The sequence below is a fragment of the Neopsephotus bourkii genome, unplaced genomic scaffold (assembly GCF_033783945.1).
Source record: "Neopsephotus bourkii isolate Nb327-2 ecotype Australia unplaced genomic scaffold, CSIRO-AGI_Nbou_v1 NB_196, whole genome shotgun sequence".
NCBI lineage: Eukaryota > Metazoa > Chordata > Aves > Psittaciformes > Psittacidae > Neopsephotus > Neopsephotus bourkii.
The window spans coordinates 15,849,293-15,868,663 of NW_026900709.1; the positions used below are offsets into that span (position 1 = coordinate 15,849,293).

A 19,371-nucleotide genomic window follows, 5' to 3' on the forward strand; every position below is an offset into this window, starting at 1 on the left:
CCTGAAGCCCAGACAGTCGTAATCTAATTGATGATTATCATTATTGTGAAGGATTAAAACAAAATCTAGAGCTATAACTTGAAATTTTGGAAAGATATTAAACACATAAAAGGCAAAGAAGCAACAGTGATAAAAACTAAAAGGGGATGATCAGAGACAGATCTTTCAAGGAACCACAAAGACCATCTTACCACAAAATGGGATTCAAAATAAAGTTTCAGTATTTCACCTGACATCTCTGAAGACACCCCCAGTCTTACTTAAAATTGGAAGTGTATATAGCACAGAAGGATAAATAAATGACAGGGCATACTGGAGACACATGGTAAAAGCAACACAGATGTCCCATGCTAGGTAGAACAATGGGGGATGAGGGGAGAAGAAAAAACCCAAGAACTATCAAGACTTAGGAGTACATTGTTTCAGTATATTCAATAAAGCATTTATTCAAGCAGAAATGTACTAGTAAACTTCTGTCTACAGGAAGGCAAACAATAGAATCATGACAATAATGAAATGGAAAACATAGGACTTTGAAAAGTAACAACATATGGTTAAAGATTATTTAAGCTGGAAGAGGAAAGCCATTTTTCTTTGGGAGAGTCTTCTGGAGCATTAAAAAGGCACAGTCAAGTATTACAAGACTGCTGGACTAAAACTGGCTGTCTCCTTTATTTATTTATTTTTCACAAAAAATACAATGGGAAATATCAGTAAAACCGTTTCTCCAGTTGTCTTTTCCTAACAGGTTTAACTGCTAAATGCTAAGATGAGGAAACAGGTCAAAACTCATCTTCAGGCACACATTCCTCTAAATTTTCTCAGGGAACTTGAGAAGGAAATGGTCAGAATGTCTGCAAAAACCTTGAAACCACTATTGCAAAATTGAGTGCTATCCCTGAGGCCAGGCAATGCCACACACAATTTTGCTGTGGAACAGCAATGTTCAGTGGGAAGCTATGACTGCCCTGTGATGAGAGGGTGGTGCCATGAGGGAAAATGCCACAAGAGACAGAGGACACAGGATCACCCCTGCTGGATGGATTTTTAGCTCCAGAGACACCCTCCCTTGGTATTTAGGCTTCTTGCCAAGCTGGCAACTGTACAACTTCGTAGATAAAATGTGTATCTCCATGGCATTTTCATTTCTTTCATCACACTAAAGAGGCACACATGATGAATTCCAACTTTCTCACTTGCATGCATATTTTCCCAATCAAATGCAAATTCTTTCACATTATGCCATTTAACACCATCTCTGAGTTAGATGGTAAATTGTCCAGTTTAAATATATTTTCCTCTCACACTTCTTTCACTGTTGGCTTGCTACAGAAAATTATAAGGCATTATACACAATAGTATTAAGCACTCCAGGAGCAACAGATCATCTACAAGACTGCAGGGGTGTAAATCACAGAGATGAAAGATTTTCTGATGCCACCTATCGCTCATGTAGTTATTACATCCCAGCATTCTTGTGAATTTGTTTCCTGCTGAAAACCACATCTCAGATCTTGTCTTTCAGCAGCAGTTATCTTGTTTTCACTGGGGTTTTCTTGATCCAGAAACCTAAACCAGCAAAGACAAAAAAAAAAAAAAAAAAAAAAAAAGAAAAGAAAAAAAAAGTGTACTCTATTTAATGTGCATTCACATAGTCAACATTGAACTTCAAACTACCATGAGAATGCAAAACAGAAAAGGTCCTCTGGAGCCACAGAGTTCTGGTCCTTGCTGTTTCAATTTTCAGGCAAGCATAGTGTGACTATCAAACTTAACATGACAGAATGGGGCTTCAGGGAGATTTGAATACTTAAAATACTTTTTATCTTTCTTTTAATTATTTTTTTTTTTCAGCCAGGCACCTAAAGCACTGGACTCTGGACTCCACTAGCAGAGAGTTGATCTGGTTTGCTGCTAGCTGTTGAAAACCAAAACCAAACACTGGTTACTCAGCACAGGTCACAGTTTCATTGGGATTATTTTCTACTGATGTTATAGCAACATCAAAGCACCATTTTTAATGTAATGATGAGAATGAAGTCACTGCTGGCCATTATGACTTGGCTAGATGCTAGGTGTTATACGAAGTGTGAAAATAAATATACTCAACTCACTCTGTGTACATTAATTCTACTGCTGTCTTTGGGAACTGAAATGTATTTTCAGGGAAATATATGTTCTTGGTCAAGACAAAGAGAAGAAAGAAAAATTCAACCTGCAGCCCCATCCACTGTCCAAATTACATGAAAAGTATGTAAAAATATTGTGGTTTAGTGTTGATTAGAGTCATAAAAATGTTATACTTCTGCAAATTTTATGATTATAAAGAATACATGGCTGTTATTCCTTTGATCCATACCTCTGAGCACAGAGTTTGGAACATTTGCTTCCCTAAATAAGCCACACTCCTTAAGATTGATTATGTACCTGATTACACATCACTTACTGTAGCTGAGGCGTTCTAATTAGTATACAGTCAATTACTATGCAACATTCTAAATACAATTTAAACATATAAAGATGATATTTTCAGACATCTTTTACAGTTGTGTAAATCTGGAATGATTCCACTGAGATTAAATTAAATGTAGCCCAGAAATGTATCCACATACTCAACAGACTGTGTCCCTCCTCTGATAAATAGAGGACGACACACGGTAGCAGTGAAACAAAGGCCACACCTGCGAAAAGCCCGGGGGAATAAGAAAACACCTGTTTGTGTTTAGGAAGAACAGGTGGGAGGCGGTGGTTTGCCAGCTCAATATCCTGTACTGGCGGTTACAAAGAGCGCTGAGCAGGTGCCTCCTTTTTCCATGTGAGTTTACTGAGAAGCCCCCGCTGCTTTACGCTACCCTGGAGATGCCTTTCCAGCACCGCATGGCTGCCCCCAGCTCCCTCCACGTATCACCTCACTGTGGTAGCCCTGCCCATGCTGAACGCGCATCGTTCTGCCTGCTAGGTAGTGCAGGAAGCCTTAATTACAGCCTGAAGATAATACTTGTTTCCCCTGGGAGCTTCCCTGGTTATTCCTGTGGGATGGCAGGAGCTGAAGGAGCGAAACGGGGGACGACGCAAGCGCTCCCCACAACCGACCGCGTGCAGAGGCGCCTCCGCGCGCTCCGGCGGGCGGCTTCAGCACCACGGCCAGCTCCGAGCGGGCGGTGCGCCCCGGCCCAGCCCCGCGGCCCCGACCCGGACCCCAGGCACGGCGGGGCGGAGCTCGGCCCCGGGACCCAGCCCCAGCGGCGGGGCGGTCACAGCGCCCGCTCGGTTCCCGCCCCGGGCTGGGCGAGGGCTGCTGCAGGAGCTCACCCCCCCACACACACCCGCGGGAGCCCGGCGAGCCGTTCGCGCCGCCCTCTCTGCCCCTGAGCGGAGGCTCGCACCTGCTCGGCACCCGGGGAGCGGCGCTTGGCGCCGGGGAAAACCCTCTTCCTCGGCAGGAGGGGTGCGTGGGGCGAGGGGAAGTCCTCGTCTGGGTCACGCTGCCGGAGGAGGGGGCGATCCCTTCCACCGGGGCGGGGAAAGATGCCGAGGGCTCCGGTGGTCCCTTCCCCACCCCCCCAGCCATTGCTCAAAATCGACCGCCACTCGCGCCTCCTCCCCCCTCCCCCCCCGACGGGGCGTGTACAACGCTCTCTCTCGTCCCACATCCCTCCCTCCTCCGGCCCTGGCAGCGCCTGGGGCTCCCCGGCGGGCCATTCTCAGGGGGCACGAACGCGCCGGTAGTGCCGGGACGACGGAGAAGCTGGAGCAGCTGAAGGTGGCGGGTCGCCCCCGCCACTAGCACCCTTGGTCCCCGCTGCCCCCCTGCAACCGCAGCCGTGGGGGATGTGGCACGTCGTGGTGCTGCCGGCGTGTAGCTCATTCCTGATGCCGCTGTTTGTCGCTGAGTTTTGAAGAGATTTATTGGCTGGCTCTTGCTAAGCCATGCTTGAGTAATCCGAGCTGCTGAGCGCCGTGGTGGAGCCCGGAGCGGGGGGAACGTCACTCCCTCTGGCAGCGGAGCAACATTAGTCTTCCAGCCCTCTAACCATCACTACAGCGTCGGAAACTGCCGGGTCACGGCCATTTGCTTTGGAAAATTGGCGATGTTTGGTGCTAGAGATCGATTACTCTTGTAATCCAACCCCCCCACCTCCTCCTGCTTACCCCACCCCTACCCGCCCCAGACAATAGCGTCCGACTCCTCCAGGAAAAAATAGAAAAGAAAGCAAGGAAGGAAAGAAAAGAAAGAAAGAAAAAGAAACTGGGGGATGGATCTGACTCCAATAGGAAAAGCGTGTATCTAGAAGTGGTGCTAATGGGAAGAGATTTCCGAGCCTTCAGAGGACGATGATTTGTCACAAAGGGTAGCCGGCTCGGTGCTTTGGGCTGGAGCCGTGTAGGAGATCCTTGGAGAAGTCATTGTGCAGAGAAAACCGAAGACCTGTACAAACATGCCTGTTCGCAGAGGTCATGTGGCACCACAAAATACATTTTTGGGTACAATCATACGAAAATTTGAAGGGCAAAGTAAGTTATCTCTTTCTATTTTGCTACAATAGTTTGATTCTGCTTGTGACTAAATGGACAGCAGCTCCCGACTATTTTAAGTTTGTAGCTTGGAAAGAAAACCCCAGAGGTAAAGAGGGGATCTCTGACAGGTGTAACATTCTGTTTGATCTAAAATACAATTACCGACTTGAATTATTGGGCTTTTCCTTTTTTTTTTTTTTTTAACCTCCCCCCACTCCCCCCTCCCCCCAGTAATTCAAGGATCTTGACTGTATCCATACTGTATAGCTATAGAAGTTATATCTCTTTGCCTTATTCTGAACCAGTGAGATAGCTATAAAAGCAGAGTGCTGCCTGTGCAATGTCAAAAGAAAAAAAAGATTTATTATCGTTCTGATTGTTATCAATTATAACTGTCTTTTCAAAATAAAGCATAACAGACTTTGATTTAGAGGAAACAGATAATATGCAGAGGAGTTATTAAAGAGAAAATACTCTCTTACCTTGTCATGACTGCATTTTAGTATTTCAATATAGCTGTCAAATATTTCCACTTTGTTTATGGAATCATAGAATATCTATCAGACCAGTGCAAATGCATCCTCAGAGCCTGTGAGAGCTTTTCCAATGCAGCAGTTTGCTACCTGTCAAGGAGGCTGAAGCTGAAGTGTTTTTCCTGGCCAGAACTCTAGTTCACTGTTACCAGTAAGAAGGAACACTTGATGCTTGAGATGAATTTCATTTAGAAACAGTAGTTTAGATATATGTACATTTATTTAAATATTTAGCATAATTTTAGTATCAGTCTGGTGCAAACCGTTACAGCTAACTCCAGTCTATATACTTCTTTATACTTAAGGCCATGATACTGATCTGATATTTCTATTACTTAGAAAAAAAAAACAAAACAAACATGTTTGTAGTCCCAGTTCCTCTAAATGATGTCAGTGTTGCTACTCAAAGTTTTCTTGCAGTAAAGTTTGTATATTTTGAAGGGGATAAAGCACTATCTATTAAATAGGCAAGTGACAGTGAAAGTTCAGCATGATGAAAAACAGGAGAAAAAGTGTGAGTGAAATCTCTTTTTCCAAGTATTCCATTGTATTCAAAGACAGAATATCTTTAAAATATTGAAGACTCATACTGATAACTCGGCATCACATAAAAACACTTCTATGAAGCAAGTGACCTCCTAATGTCTTAAGCAGAAATTCATGCTATTGACAATAAATGTATCAAAACTGCACATTTATAATTACAATGAGAACAGTGTGCTATAGTGGTAAACAGAAATAAATGAAATAACAGTTGAAAACTTTTCAACTTTTCTGTCAGGTGAGGGTTTGGGAAAGGGTGATGTACAGAGGCGCAGAACTTAAGCAGACTGTACAAAATGTTTCCAACATCACAACCTTTGGTTTTCATTTACTCTTCATGCTCCTTTTTTTTTTAATTAAGGAATATTTTCTTTTATAAATGTTACTTCTAAAGCAATCAGAGGAAAAAAAAATACTCTGATCTTTCTAGATAGTTTTGTTAAAATACTGACTACAAAGTTGCTGCCATTTACCTCAGTGAAAATCCCTGTGTAGTAGCCTGAGCTGGTTGGATTTTATCTGAGGAAGCCCTTCACCTGAATAAAAACCCCTTCCCGAGACCCCATGTCCCGTCCAGAAGAAGCTACTAACTTTTCAAGGACTTTCCTGGAGTTATGGCTGGCAGGATGGCACTCATCATCACCTGGGTTTCAGTGAAGCTAAAGAAGACAAAATTTTGTCCTTTTTAGACAAAAGAGTTTTGCAAAAGACTTGTGTAATTTGGGTTTATTTCCTTAAAAGACAACTGTCGTAATCTTTGATATACTTAAATTGACTGAGGTTTATTTAAAAGCTATGTATCAAACTAGCTGCATTACTTGACTGAAAATCTCTACGTTTTAGGTATCCCAGTGAAAAGAAGGGTTGTTTAGCATCCATCCATGCAATTGACACTTTATGAAATGTTGAAAGAGCACTAAAAAATGCATCACTTTTATTGCAGATAAAAAATTCATCATTGCTAATGCTAGAGTGCAGAATTGTGCTATCATCTACTGCAATGATGCGTTCTGTGAGATGACCGGGTTCTCCAGGCCAGATGTCATGCAGAAACCTTGCACCTGTGATTTTCTTCATGGGCCAGAGACCAAAAGACATCATATTGCCCAAATTGCTCAAGCACTCCTGGGGTCAGAGGAGAGGAAAGTGGAAGTCACCTATTATCACAAAGACGGTAAAGCCTGGTTTTATTTTCAAGACTTTTTATGTGTTTGGTTATCAGTTGATTGGTAAATGTGTGTTTGATTTGCTGGTCAGATCCTTTGTTGCAGTAGTGTTGTAAATTCCCTGAAAGTCCAGTGAAGCACGCTTAGTATACCAGTAAGGGAATGTGCTCTGAAAGTTGTGGGTATCTGAAGTACGCTGACTGTAGCACTGTGTTTGCAACTGCTGAACAAAAGTTATTCTCTCAGTTTATAGATCTCCTGACGTAAATAAAGAGCCCTACAATGACCAGATAAACACAAACATAGAAGAGACATCCTGTGAATGTTAATTTTTATGAACTCTTTCATCTCACAGGACGTAGGAATGGTTTCACAGGGCTTAACTCTGCCCGCCTCACAGAGTTGGAAGCGAACCTTGATTTAAATGCAGTATTCTACTGGGAAAAGTACAACAAAGTTAAGTAGCAAAAATTGGCCTCTTATAAGGAAACCATTAGCTTATAAAGGACTGACTAAGTCTCTGAAAAGAGAGATGAGATATAGTGATGTTGGAGTACCTGCAACTGAACCACAGAAGTTGTCCTAAATAATGTCAGAGGAAAAATTTTGGAGTGGCTAAACTATGAAGAGTTTCCCTGTTAATCAGTGAAGACTCAGTATGAGAAGAATGGCTAAATTTGCTACACTGATACTTTTTCCTGTTAAGAGCATAGGATGAATATATGACTGTACTTGCAGATTAAAAAATGCATATGCATGAAAAATAATTATGAAACATAATAGTTATATGTAGAGTTTTGGGTTGGTTTTTTTGGTTGGTTTTTTTTTTTTTTTTTCTTCTAGTTACATGGGGTTATTTACAGAAACATCCATCTTTTAAACAAATCCAAGTAATGGATAAGTGTGATATACCTTATTATGTCTCTTGCTGTGTACACTCCTGGGAGAAGGAAAAGGAAATTCATATTCAAATGCTGAGCTTAAATTACTTCTGGAGAAATGCCAACGTGCTGTTTGCATCAATTTTAGAATCACATGCAATGGATACTCTTGCATTTTGAAGTCACAGAGTTAAACCCTGTTCTCAAAAATTCTGTTGTTATCTTGGAGAGACTTAAATAATATTATTTTTAGCTCAGGCTGGTATAATTCAGATAGGACTCGGGCCAACCATTCTACCCACGCTACCAGTATTTAAGCATATTCTTCTTAGCACATTCTCAGTAGAGTCCTTTATTCTTAGATATGGTTTGTTGGTCTGGAGCAGATTTTGGTCAAGATTTGCTGTTGTAGCTGTGCTTTCAGCATAGGTTTTTCAGGAGACCTAACACCGTGTGTCTTTTGCACATCTAGCCTGTGTTTGTGTTAATTTGGCGTGTGTTAAAAATAATATTGCAAAAGGAGAATGTCATTGCTAACTTTCACAGCCACCAGCCTGGAGCACTGTTCTGACATCTGGTTGTTTTAGAGTACTTCAGTCTCCCAAGACATGATGAGGGAGGGAAAGTGCTTAGCTAAAGTGCTGCTTATCTGTCAATTACCGTAAATATATATTTTCCTAAAATGCTGAATTCTGGCATTACACAACACACCATAATCTATTTGAGGCAAACCGAAGTAAAAATATCTATAAAAATTGACACATCTTCCACATAGTTTTGGATTTTGAAGTGTATTATATATGGGAGTTGGGGATTATTCAGTGTAAACAAACATACATAAGGTTTCTCTGTAACTTCATTTCTGTGGATAGTTTCTTTAAATTACTAGACCATATGTTTAAAGGTTAAGGAATTTCAAAAGCTACAGACAACAGTTCTAGACAAATTTGGGTTGAATCCCTCAAAATTTTACTGGTTGGAATGTGAACAGGACTTACCATGTGCACTATATGAACTGCTAAATTTAAACAAATACAGTTGAATTATTTCAGATTGTAAATATAATTTAAAATACTAATTCACTGATTACAGGCAAAAATCAGCAAAATGGCCTGACACTCAAATGTGTAGATGTCTGACAGCTCAATTTATATATACAGGCTTTTCTGTTTCATTCCACATAATGTTTGATTTCTTTACAAAATGTGATTAAAAGATCTGAAGTTTTTGTAGTAACATATAACTGAAACTACCTATATGACTGATATAATAAACATCAGTAAACATACTGTATGGTTGTTGTAAATCAATGCATAGATATACCTCACTTTTCAACTTCTTCACATTTTTTAAATTTGCAAATTTGTTTTTGCAATATAAAATGTGTAACATACTCTCTATATTGTAACAATATACTGAACAGGTACAGATAGCAAGGGCTTCCTCCAGGATTTAAAGCAAAATGAATTCAAAGAATTTGCTACAAATCTGGGAGTTTAGTGCTGGGTTAGTGGCTTATTTTGTACTGTGTGCATTGAGTGAATATAAGAATGTTTTAAGGGGTCCATCGCAGCACAATTAGAAATGGAACTTTCTGTAACCCAAATTATTCCAATGAACTACCTACTGCTTGAAAGTTTGATTCTACATATTTCATAGCCACCCCTTGTATAATATTTAATGTAATACTAAGCATACGGAGAAGGAAGACAGCTCATGAAAGTGTGAATCGCTTGAGGTTCCACTGACTGGAGTTTCTGAATACCATATTACACAGTCCTTAATAAATGCCCAGCCCTTTATTCCACATCACATTAAATTTTACATAAGCCACTGATTATACTAAAAAATATTTTAATATTTCAAAGTAAAACAAACATCAGTGGGGTCATATATCCCCTCACTTATAAAGCTGATTTGTCATCAGATGTCCAGCAATGCATATATCGGAAAGGGAATCACTCTACAACTGATGCTTTTTCTTTTTAATTCTAAATACCACCTCATATACTTTTAAAAAGTCACAATTTTAAGTTCAATTTAAAAGGGTATTCTTGCAATATGTATTGCAAATGTATAGGGAATTATGATTCTGACGTTCTCTCCTTGGCTACAAACCACTGTCCTAGATGAAAGTTTAAGATTTAGAGTTTTAAACATCTTGATGCAAGACTGGATGCTGCTGTTTGTTCACTGCTTTAATCTTTAGGCCAGATCACACGCTTAAAGGGGGACAGAAGGGTGGGAAAACTTTTGTAACAGACTAATTTTTGAAAAAAGGGCAGTTGCTTGAATTTACACTGCTTTAAACAAAGCTGACAGCAAATAGAGCGGTCAAGGGAGGACGCAAATTCAATGTACCATGGGTTTGTAAATGTGTTACCTAGACTGGCCATGTTTCCCTTTTCACTGTGCAGTGTGGGGTGGGTGCAGAGGAGAGGGAAAGAATACTTGCGGTAGCTTTGTCTAATTGTTTAGATGGCATAGAGTTGGCATGCCAGCATTACTTGTACACTCAGCAGGCGGTGTCCTAAGCACTCGGGTGCCCTATCTTCACAAAAGTTTTTACCGTATGCAGCTAAAAGCCTTACTAGCTCATCATGCAGAATTTGTATCAGAATAAGATTGTTACAATAGCCTACGTTTGGTTTTAATTTCTCTTCACTCGGGTATTTTCACAATCCAGGCAAAGTTCTAGTCTTCTGTCCTGTTAAGAGTAGTGCCAAAGGAGGTGATTACATAGTTATCAAAAGAATTAATGACTACTGAGGAAATTGGGAACAGATGGATGCCAAAACTAAGGGTCCAAATTTATAGGTTCTCAACACATAAGAAGCTCCACAAAAGTCACTGGATGTACTTAATCCCATGGGATTAGAGACTCAGTAAATTTCTTTTTTAATGTAACTGTCCCTTTTAAACAAGTACAATAGATAAATACAGACAAATCACAAAAACTATTATTTTGAAACAGATTTTTTTTGAAGTCTTGGCCATTAGGCATTAACATCTGTTTAATTCAAAAAAATTATACTCTGATATAAAAGTAGCAGTATAGTATATTCCTCAGTATCTCACAACTTCATTTTCACAAATCATATAGCTATATGATCTGCGTTATAGTTGAAGGTAAGATACTGTTGAATTCTTATTTTAATAAAGTTATTTGTGGGGAAAATGTTTGACAGCTCTTCCTTTGAGGACTCCATTTTACAGTTTAAGTCATGGCATAAATCATACCTGACAGATGTAAAATATTGCTTGAAGTGGTAAAGCTGTAAAGCTTTTGACATGAAAAGTATAATTGGGGATTCAGAATGGATATATGATAATCAGACAGGATTGCAGCACGCTAAATACCTCTTACTCTACACTTCATGGACAACAGTGGGCTATGTCTGAGCTTACGGAGCTTACCTGTTAAAGGAACTCATTTAAGCTTACACTATACACATCAGATACTCTAGGGATAAGAAGCACTTCAGAAGAGGATAGGTTTAAGCAAAGATAAGATCAAGCAATTATTTGAAGAGTGTTTACAAACCTCACAAATTACTTGCCACTTAACCAGTTTGAGAAATTAGATTTGCTACAACTGACTGCAAATTAAACATATTTGTATTTTCAGGACACATTAAGATTCCAAACTAATATTTTTAAGGCCTTTTAAATTCTTCTTTTACGATAAGAAAAAAAACACCCCAAAACATGTTTTATGTTCTGTAAATGCTGTGAACCTACCAATCATTAAAAATGCAACTGAAAAGAAAGATCCTTGCATGTACATCAAGTCCCCCAGATTATCTCTAACATGAAGGTCAGGAAGGGCAGTCTTAACTGCAGGTTCAGCACTTGAACCAGAGCTGATGAGAAGGGTTATTGAATCAAGTAACTGTTGAATACCCTGCTGCTGTAGGAGTTCTTGTTTAAGACATACTGTTTGCATTTCGATAAAGAAACTCTTACCCCCAACAAAAAGCTGTCCAATACCCCTGTCTTAATGCAAGTTTTTCTATACATCCTTAAAAAGCCCAGTCAAACATACAACCTTGGATCAAATCCAGAATGTTACTGAAGGAGTTGAACTAGTAGAAGTGGATGACGTTTCCTGATGTCTGTAATGTAATGTTTCTATGTTAGGTTTTAATACTTGTCCCAAGAGACAAGTCTGTCCCTTGTCCTGTTCAGTATTGGTTTTGCAACAGGGAACACCATCAGCAGAAAGCAAGTACCTCACTGATGAGAATATCCCCTTTACCCATCCCTTTTCAGTTATGTGCCTGCCCAGAACTGTGGGTCACTTTTTCACATTTCACATGGGATACCTAATGATTATGATAAAGCAGCTCTCAGATATATGAAGGAGGTTTATTTGTGGGCCAGTTTCAACCTTATTTTTCAATTCCTTAGTGTTTACAACGTATCTTTTTTTCTTTTCAGGTTAGGATGAATTTATCCCCAATAAGAAGGGGGATTTTATAGAAAGAATTTATTCCGATTCATTTATTCCTGCTAATGAGAGATAGTGTCTGAATAAAAAAAGAACAACAATTACATTGCCTTTCAATTATTATTGTCAGTGTTTAGGGTCATAAAGGTATGATTAGATATATTTAATTTTCACAAATAATGAAGAATACAATTGCTATTATTATTATTATTACTGCATCTTTAACAGAAAAAGATATCTTAGGTTGGAAAAACACCTTTTGACAGTTTTAAGTCCCTCCATGGCACAAGTAGAAAACCTGCAGGCTAGTGGATCAGGAGTCTTTCATTTCACTAGTGTCCAGAGGGAACTCTTCTGCCACTGGACTTTGGCAGTACAGTTTTACAGCCAGATTCAGAAAGCCACCAGGTCAACTTACACTAATGAAGGGACCCAAATTTCCCTTGCTTGAGCTGCAAAAAATCAGTCATTGCTGACTTTCGAAAACAGAGTCCCACAGTGGTAAGAAAGGTGTCACATTGCAGAGTGAATTGGCACTAGAAGGTTACAATGTGATATACATACTCAAAGTTTTTCTAAGTTGCTTAAAATGATAATATCCTATGGGGGAGAGTTTAATCTTTTAATTAGGCTTTGCCTAACAAAGTTTTTTATCTGCTTTGACTATACTCCTTTCAGTTTTAGTGAACGCTATTTTGGTTTTGGGTTATAAGACAAAAAAAACAGGAGCTGTCAATCTATTTTTTTTTGTCTGTGGTTTCACCTGATTTTATTGTGTCCTCTTTCCATCTTCAGTGTACATCCTTTCTAATGTTACCTTCTGCTACGAGAGTTATTTCATACCTCTAATTTGTGTTATCAATTTGTTCTTTCTTTTCTCCACCCAATTGGCCTATATATCAGAGATGCAGAAAGCAAATCAGACAACATGCCTTGCAATAGAATGGGGGAAGAGCAATTGCTTGTCTAGTAGCAGCCTTACACATATTTGGTATTATACAAAACTTCAGAGCATGGCACTTTGACTAGTACCAATGTTGACACTAGTACTGTGCTCTCTGATTTCAAGCAATGGAAAAAGAACAGTGGTGTGGATTAGATTTTATCTTCGTGTTTTCAAGGCCAGTTTTTAAGAGCTTCCTACATGTTTGACTTAGTGTATGACTCTGTCTATGTTCTAGAAAGACAATATTCTTCCCAGGTTCCCAGCTAAGTATGGAAAAATACTCTGAATCAAGCAGTATAGGATTCAAAGTAGCAAGACCAAGCTGACTATGGAAATTGCTAACTGACTCTGGAAACTGCATATCTCAAAAGCAATCAGAACTGTAGCTGTGAACCTAGATCTAGGCAGAGCCAGATGCATGACAATGACAGTGGGGTACTGTGGCTCTATAGTTACAGCTGGTTTCACACAGCCTGCATCTCTGAAAGTTCACACCTCTGAGGTGAGAAGTATTGGTGTTGCAATTTTGTATAGCTTGAACTTTTTACTCTAGTATACTGGTTTTGTTTAAAAGGAAATACACACATTTGAGTTATTTCTTAGAAATTAAGATTTAATTTGGAAAGCAGAATTACAGCCATAACTAATCAAAAAATGCCCTTTGACCTCCAGCATTTCCATAGATACCCCATTTTACTCTCCCTCACTGACTTTCTGGTATAAGACAGCCTTTTTGTTTCTATTTTTCTTAATTCTTTAATTCTGTAATCACAGTGAAATCTCATCAGTAGAGCTTACCACAAATTATACCAAAATTCAATCTGGAAAAAGAATTAAACCATATCTTTACATGGAGGTCCTGTTGTCTTTTTCTATTTCATTAACCAGACTCTAGTTACAGATCTCATTATACCTAGTTTTGACAATGCCCTCAATTACAGCACTGAAATGTTAGTCAACAAAGGATATATTCCAGCTTCATTGTTAGCAGAGAGCCATCATATCATCAAAACCTAAAGCTGGTGTTTAAATGCCGACATTATTAACTTTCTCACTATGGCTAGTTGAGTGGAAAAGACCATAAGAAAGCTTAGGTCAGGAATCACACCTGCCTTCAGTACTTCCCTGCTGCTGATGTTTCTTGCTTTCCTGCCCTTGTTTCTCTACAGTACGACACTCAATAAAAAAACATTTTGCCATGACCTCATTTAAATCCCTGATTTGTCACACGAGACTGCAATGGAAACCAGAAAGTCCTGCCTAAATGGTCAGTTCAGAGAAACACAAGAATTTACTTCAAATACCAGGAAATTAGGATTTATAACGACACCCAAATACACTGATCCTTGACAGTATCAACTTACGAAATGTTTGCCTCTTTAGAGCAAATACATGGGACTCTGTAGTAACTGTGCAACCATACTTCTCACAGAACTAAACTGCAAAGTTTAATTTTTGCAAGACTAAAAAACCTGATCTTCAGGTATTAGAACACATTTGGTAGAGACATTCCACTGCTAACTAGCACTAACTGGATCTGAGCTGCTGCATACAAAGACAAGTTAGGAAAGAAAAATCCAAAACAGACAAAACATTCCTCCGTGTTAATCTACAGGGCAGAGAGGCAGAGATAACTTCAGAACAAGGATAGATATATACAGGGATTTTTTTTTTATCTTATACCTAGGCTGCTTGAGAAGCAGTTAATCATCATTTAAATACATTTCATCACTAACACACATGTTCTAAAGCGCTTATTCCCAGCTGTTCTCAGACTTTGGAGTCTGTGCGCTTTTAAGAGTATTTCTTAGAGCATTCTCTGCTGATTTTCATTCAAATCAATGCAAGTGTATCTCTGAAAATAGCTTGCAAATTTCCTCCTTTCAAAACTCATTTGTGCCAATCTGCTTTACTCCTTCCTCTCTGGAAAAAATGCCAGCTAATCTCGTTAGTATTTTGCATGTTTATGGCTGTTGTACAAGAAAGCATTTCTTTTTATATTTTCAAAAGAACATGAACTTACTAGTCCATAAATCCTTTTGTCATGCTATTCAGGGTAAAAACTGCCTCTTGAAAAATGGCTTTCAACTCACAAATGGGAAACAAAGAAAGAAAGAAAAAAACATAGTCCATGTCACTTCAAATAGTGATAAAAGAAAGGAAAATATGTTTCTTTTTTTTCTTTTCCGGCATAAGTGCCCAGCATTTATTTTGCATAACAGAATATGCCAGGAATTAACACCAAAGTCTGTCCAACGGAAAAGACAGCATTTCCTCAAAAGACTATTTCTGGAGTCACAGAAAACATACCTTGCTATATGAGAGAATAACAGCCTTGAAGTACAAAACCAGGTATCTGTAAATCAAATCTGAGCCTTCTCTGTAAATTAATGGAGCTGCTCATGAACAGCTGTGAAAGTCTGTGTGTAATGTCAGTCTTGAGCCAGTCTCTACTGGTCCACAGTACAGAGCATCCTTAATGCTTCGCTTAGTTACACTGATTGTTTATGGCAACAAGAATGAGTTGGCAAAGAATTGGCTTTAGTGTTTTACACACAGAGTTCCAAAGAAAAGTTCTGTAAAGGGATAAAGCAGAGTTTGAGTACTGTTTGTGGGTCAACACTACACTGTATTAAGATGCTGTTTCTCTTTACCCTAAAACTTGAAAATTGGTTTTCTTGTGTCAGGAATAGAACTGGGGTCTAAGGAGCTGCTCCTGAATGCTTAAAAAGTTAATTAAAAACTACTAACTGCTACTGCAGCTACAAGCAGAAGTAGTGTCTGATATGTGTAATGTTGGTAGATCACTAGGTACGAGTGGCATTCCCTTTCTCTGGTTACTGTTTATTTAAAGCGGGAAAAAAGGAAGGAATACATGATCCGCAGACAACTCTTCTTCTAGCTGACAGGTATACAATTCTATTTTATAAAAGCCACTACATAAACAAAGAATATTATAGCCAAGGGACCTTTTCAATAGACCATGCAAGTCTTTAAATCCATTTCTGGTTGTCATTTAACCTCATTCATAAAAAACAGATCCTGAAGAAGTAGAATTGCCAATAGCATGACTGTCTCTGCAGAACTTAACCCAGGCAAAATATATTTATTAGCCAGATAAATACATTCTGTGTATCTGCTTGTATTTCAAACATGATTTCTCTCACATTTCAGTGTGCAAGAGCATTTGTTTCTGCTTCATGGGAACTCAGTGAATTGTTTCCTTTTTAAGTAATATTTCAGTCTTTATCCCTTTTGTTTTCACGTTGGGATCATTTTCCTGTAAATAAAAAAGTGGTGAATAAAGCACTTTATTTCCACTTTCTGAGGAACCGAAAAAAATACATCAACTAGTTTTTGAAAGAGTTCTATATGTTTAACCTTGATTGTTAACTGGAAAGTAAATTATCCAAACTTCTTTTTGCCCTTTAGAGGCCACAGGCACTTAAATATCAGACATAACCGAAATACCATACTTATGAAGACCACACTGAGATTCAGTTACTCCAAGGGAAATTACTGACTTGAATTTTTACATGTAAAAACAAATTTAGGATTAGATTTTCAATTATATATATTGTGTCATACATACATACATACGTATATGTATTGTTAAAGAGCATTTCTCCTTCTCAAGAGATTTAACAAGCACTTTGAAGAACTGCCAGTTACCTCCTACCCCATTTTAGAATACAAACTGATACTCTATAGTTTACAACAGCTTTACTAATAAAGTATTATTCTTATTAAATACATTCAATCACAGAAGTCTGAGCTGCACAGCAATTTAAAGTGACTCCTAATGAGCTAATTGACTAATGCAGTCTCTTACTTTGAAAGATTATTCTCAAAAAGCTGACTGTTCCAAACTATCATTCTCTAGTGTCATTTTGCAGTATCCTTCTCTCTTTTTTTAAGACAGTACACCAGTATAGACAAGAGCATTGTGTGTAATAAATAAATGTCACAAAAAGCCCAACCCCAGGTATGATCAAGTCCAAGAAATGGATAACAGACTGAGAATACAAAATTATTGTCGACGGGAAATAGTTCTGTAAAACAATCCTTAACAAAAATTGCACTGAATGGGAATTACTCTTAAATGAGTGTCTCAGACCTGAGATGATGCAGTTGTGTACATGTCTCTGGTAATAAAGGATAACTTCTAGAGAAATTACATACTCTGATAGAGAGGATATGTACTGTAATGGTCATGAAGTGCTGGAATGAGTTAGAGACATCTTGGGTAATTCTGAACAGCAGAAGGGCCCAAACTGATTCCTCCTGTTGCACAGGGTTAAAGAAAGCATAGGTGGAATCCAGTCCTGTTCATCTTTTTCCCATGTAAGCCCTGTATCAGCTTCAGTCCTTAGATTTTCCAAATTGGATACAGAAAATAGAACTACCAAATAAACAACAAAGAAATACTTCAAGGGAAAGTAAAACTATATGTTATCTGAGTATTATTTTTCTTCTAACTAGTGCTGAATGTCTCGTATAATGAACAAGGCTTTATTTCCTTCCCAAACAAAAAAAACCTTCCAGTCTCCAAACATTCAAATAACTGACGTTTCATCAGACTCTAGCTTAATTCAGCTTTTTAGGTGTGTGTCCTGGAGTCTGTCCTCCATGATCCTGAATACTTGTGAGAGTTACATAAACTTACCAATGGGAAAATGGACATTTCTGCAGGATATAGTACATGTGTTCAGATTCAACTAGCTCATTTCTAAACTTGATATATTAACCAGGGTTATTCTCATAATGTAGTTTAGATCGTAATTTTTTCCCCTCTTGGATTTCACCCTTTGTTTGTATCTTGTTTTTTAGAAACTGGCACAATCTGTATAACAAGTAATGCTTTGTTTCACATGGGAATCTTTAAATAGCAATCACTCAGCTGTGTTTGCTTGTGGAAAGCATTCTGTTAGGATGGCATGTATTCTAACTAATATACAACATTTTACCATTCCAGTAAAGCAAAGAAGTCCTTTTGTTAGACTGGTCTTTTATAGCCATCAACAAGAAGAATTTAGGTTGGGAGGAGGCTCAGAAGGTCATCCAATCCAGCTTCCTGCTGAAAGCAGGAGCAACACAGAATTCAGACTAGGTTGCTTAGGGCTTAGTCCAGTTGGGTGCCAGGATAGAGACAGCACAGCCTCTCTGGGCAACGTGTTGCAGTGCTCAGTTACCCTCATTTTGAAACTGGTTTGTCCTTATACCATGTCAGGACTTTCCCCATTTCAGTTGAAAGCGTTGTCTATTATTTTCTTGTTATGCCAGTAGACAATCTGCCTCCATCTCCCACTAATTTCCTCCTAGCTACTGAAAGGTTGTTATTACATCCTTCAAAGCTATCCTGATTGGCCAAGGCCAGTTTCCTCAACCTCTCCTCACAGCCCATATCCATGTTGTATATAGGCTCATTCAAGTTTATCAACAGCTCTTTTGTTATAGTAGGGGTACAAAGCTGGCTGCATTGTTCCAGGTGTGACATAATGAACAGTGAGGAAAGGAGAAGTGTCACTTTCCTTAATCTACTGGCTACACTCGTGATGATATAACCCAGTGTGCTTTATCCTGTATTCAGTTGGAGTCAAACTTCTTAAGAGATCACTGACTCAATCCGCTTCCACTACTTTGAACCCTGTCTCAAGATTCAAAGGTCTCCCAGACTGAGGCAGGGAATATATAGAGTACCTCAGCTTTATTTGCAACAGTTGTCAGTAACTCACCCTCCCCACTCAGCCACAGGCTCACATTATGCTTGTTTATTCTTTTACTGCTCATCACTAGCAACAGCTATCTGTTGCCCTTGATATCCCTAGAGTTTCAAGTCTAGCTCAGCTTTTCCTTTCCAAAGACCATCCCAGCATTCCTGGGCACTGTTTCTGTATTCCTCCACTGTAGCCTGCCCTTGCTAGCACCACCTTTATATATCTTATATGTCTTATTTTTTTTTACTGGAGCTCAGTCGTAAGCTCTCTGCTGAGGCAGCTGGTCTTCTGATACATCTACCCGTTCTTTGAGTATTTGGATGAACTGCTGTTGTGCTTGAGGGAGGGTGTTTGAGTTATACCCTCTGGGAAGTTTGAAGACATTAGTTGTAATTTTTTTTTCCTTTTTTTTTTTTTCCTTAATTCAGTAGCCCATATGTAGGTGTTTTATACATCTTTTATTATACTAGTTAGCGTTCCATAATGCTTTTACAGATTCCTCTTACTTCAGTCTTTTGTATTAAGTCAAGTCTACTGCATGACATTTTACATAATTTAGATACACTTTCACATTCATTAGGAAATACTGTTTGCATTGTACATTAAAAATGGTTTAA

General features: G+C 38.8%; 1 protein-coding gene across 4 annotated transcripts in view; it reads left to right on the forward strand.

The window, feature by feature from the left end:
* The first annotated feature begins 3,727 nt into the window (after positions 1-3,727).
* KCNH7 (potassium voltage-gated channel subfamily H member 7) overlaps positions 3,728-19,371 on the forward strand; it is a 235,872-nt gene continuing 220,228 nt past the window's right edge. For 3 of the 4 annotated variants that reach the window (XM_061343960.1, XM_061343968.1, XM_061343975.1), the window contains exons 1-2: positions 3,728-4,515; positions 6,538-6,768. In XM_061343960.1, the coding sequence (XP_061199944.1) occupies positions 4,440-4,515; positions 6,538-6,768 (307 nt within the window). In that variant the 5' untranslated portion in view covers positions 3,728-4,439. The remainder of the gene's footprint in view (positions 4,516-6,537; positions 6,769-19,371) is intronic. The other variant, XM_061343985.1, reaches the window with a different exon arrangement.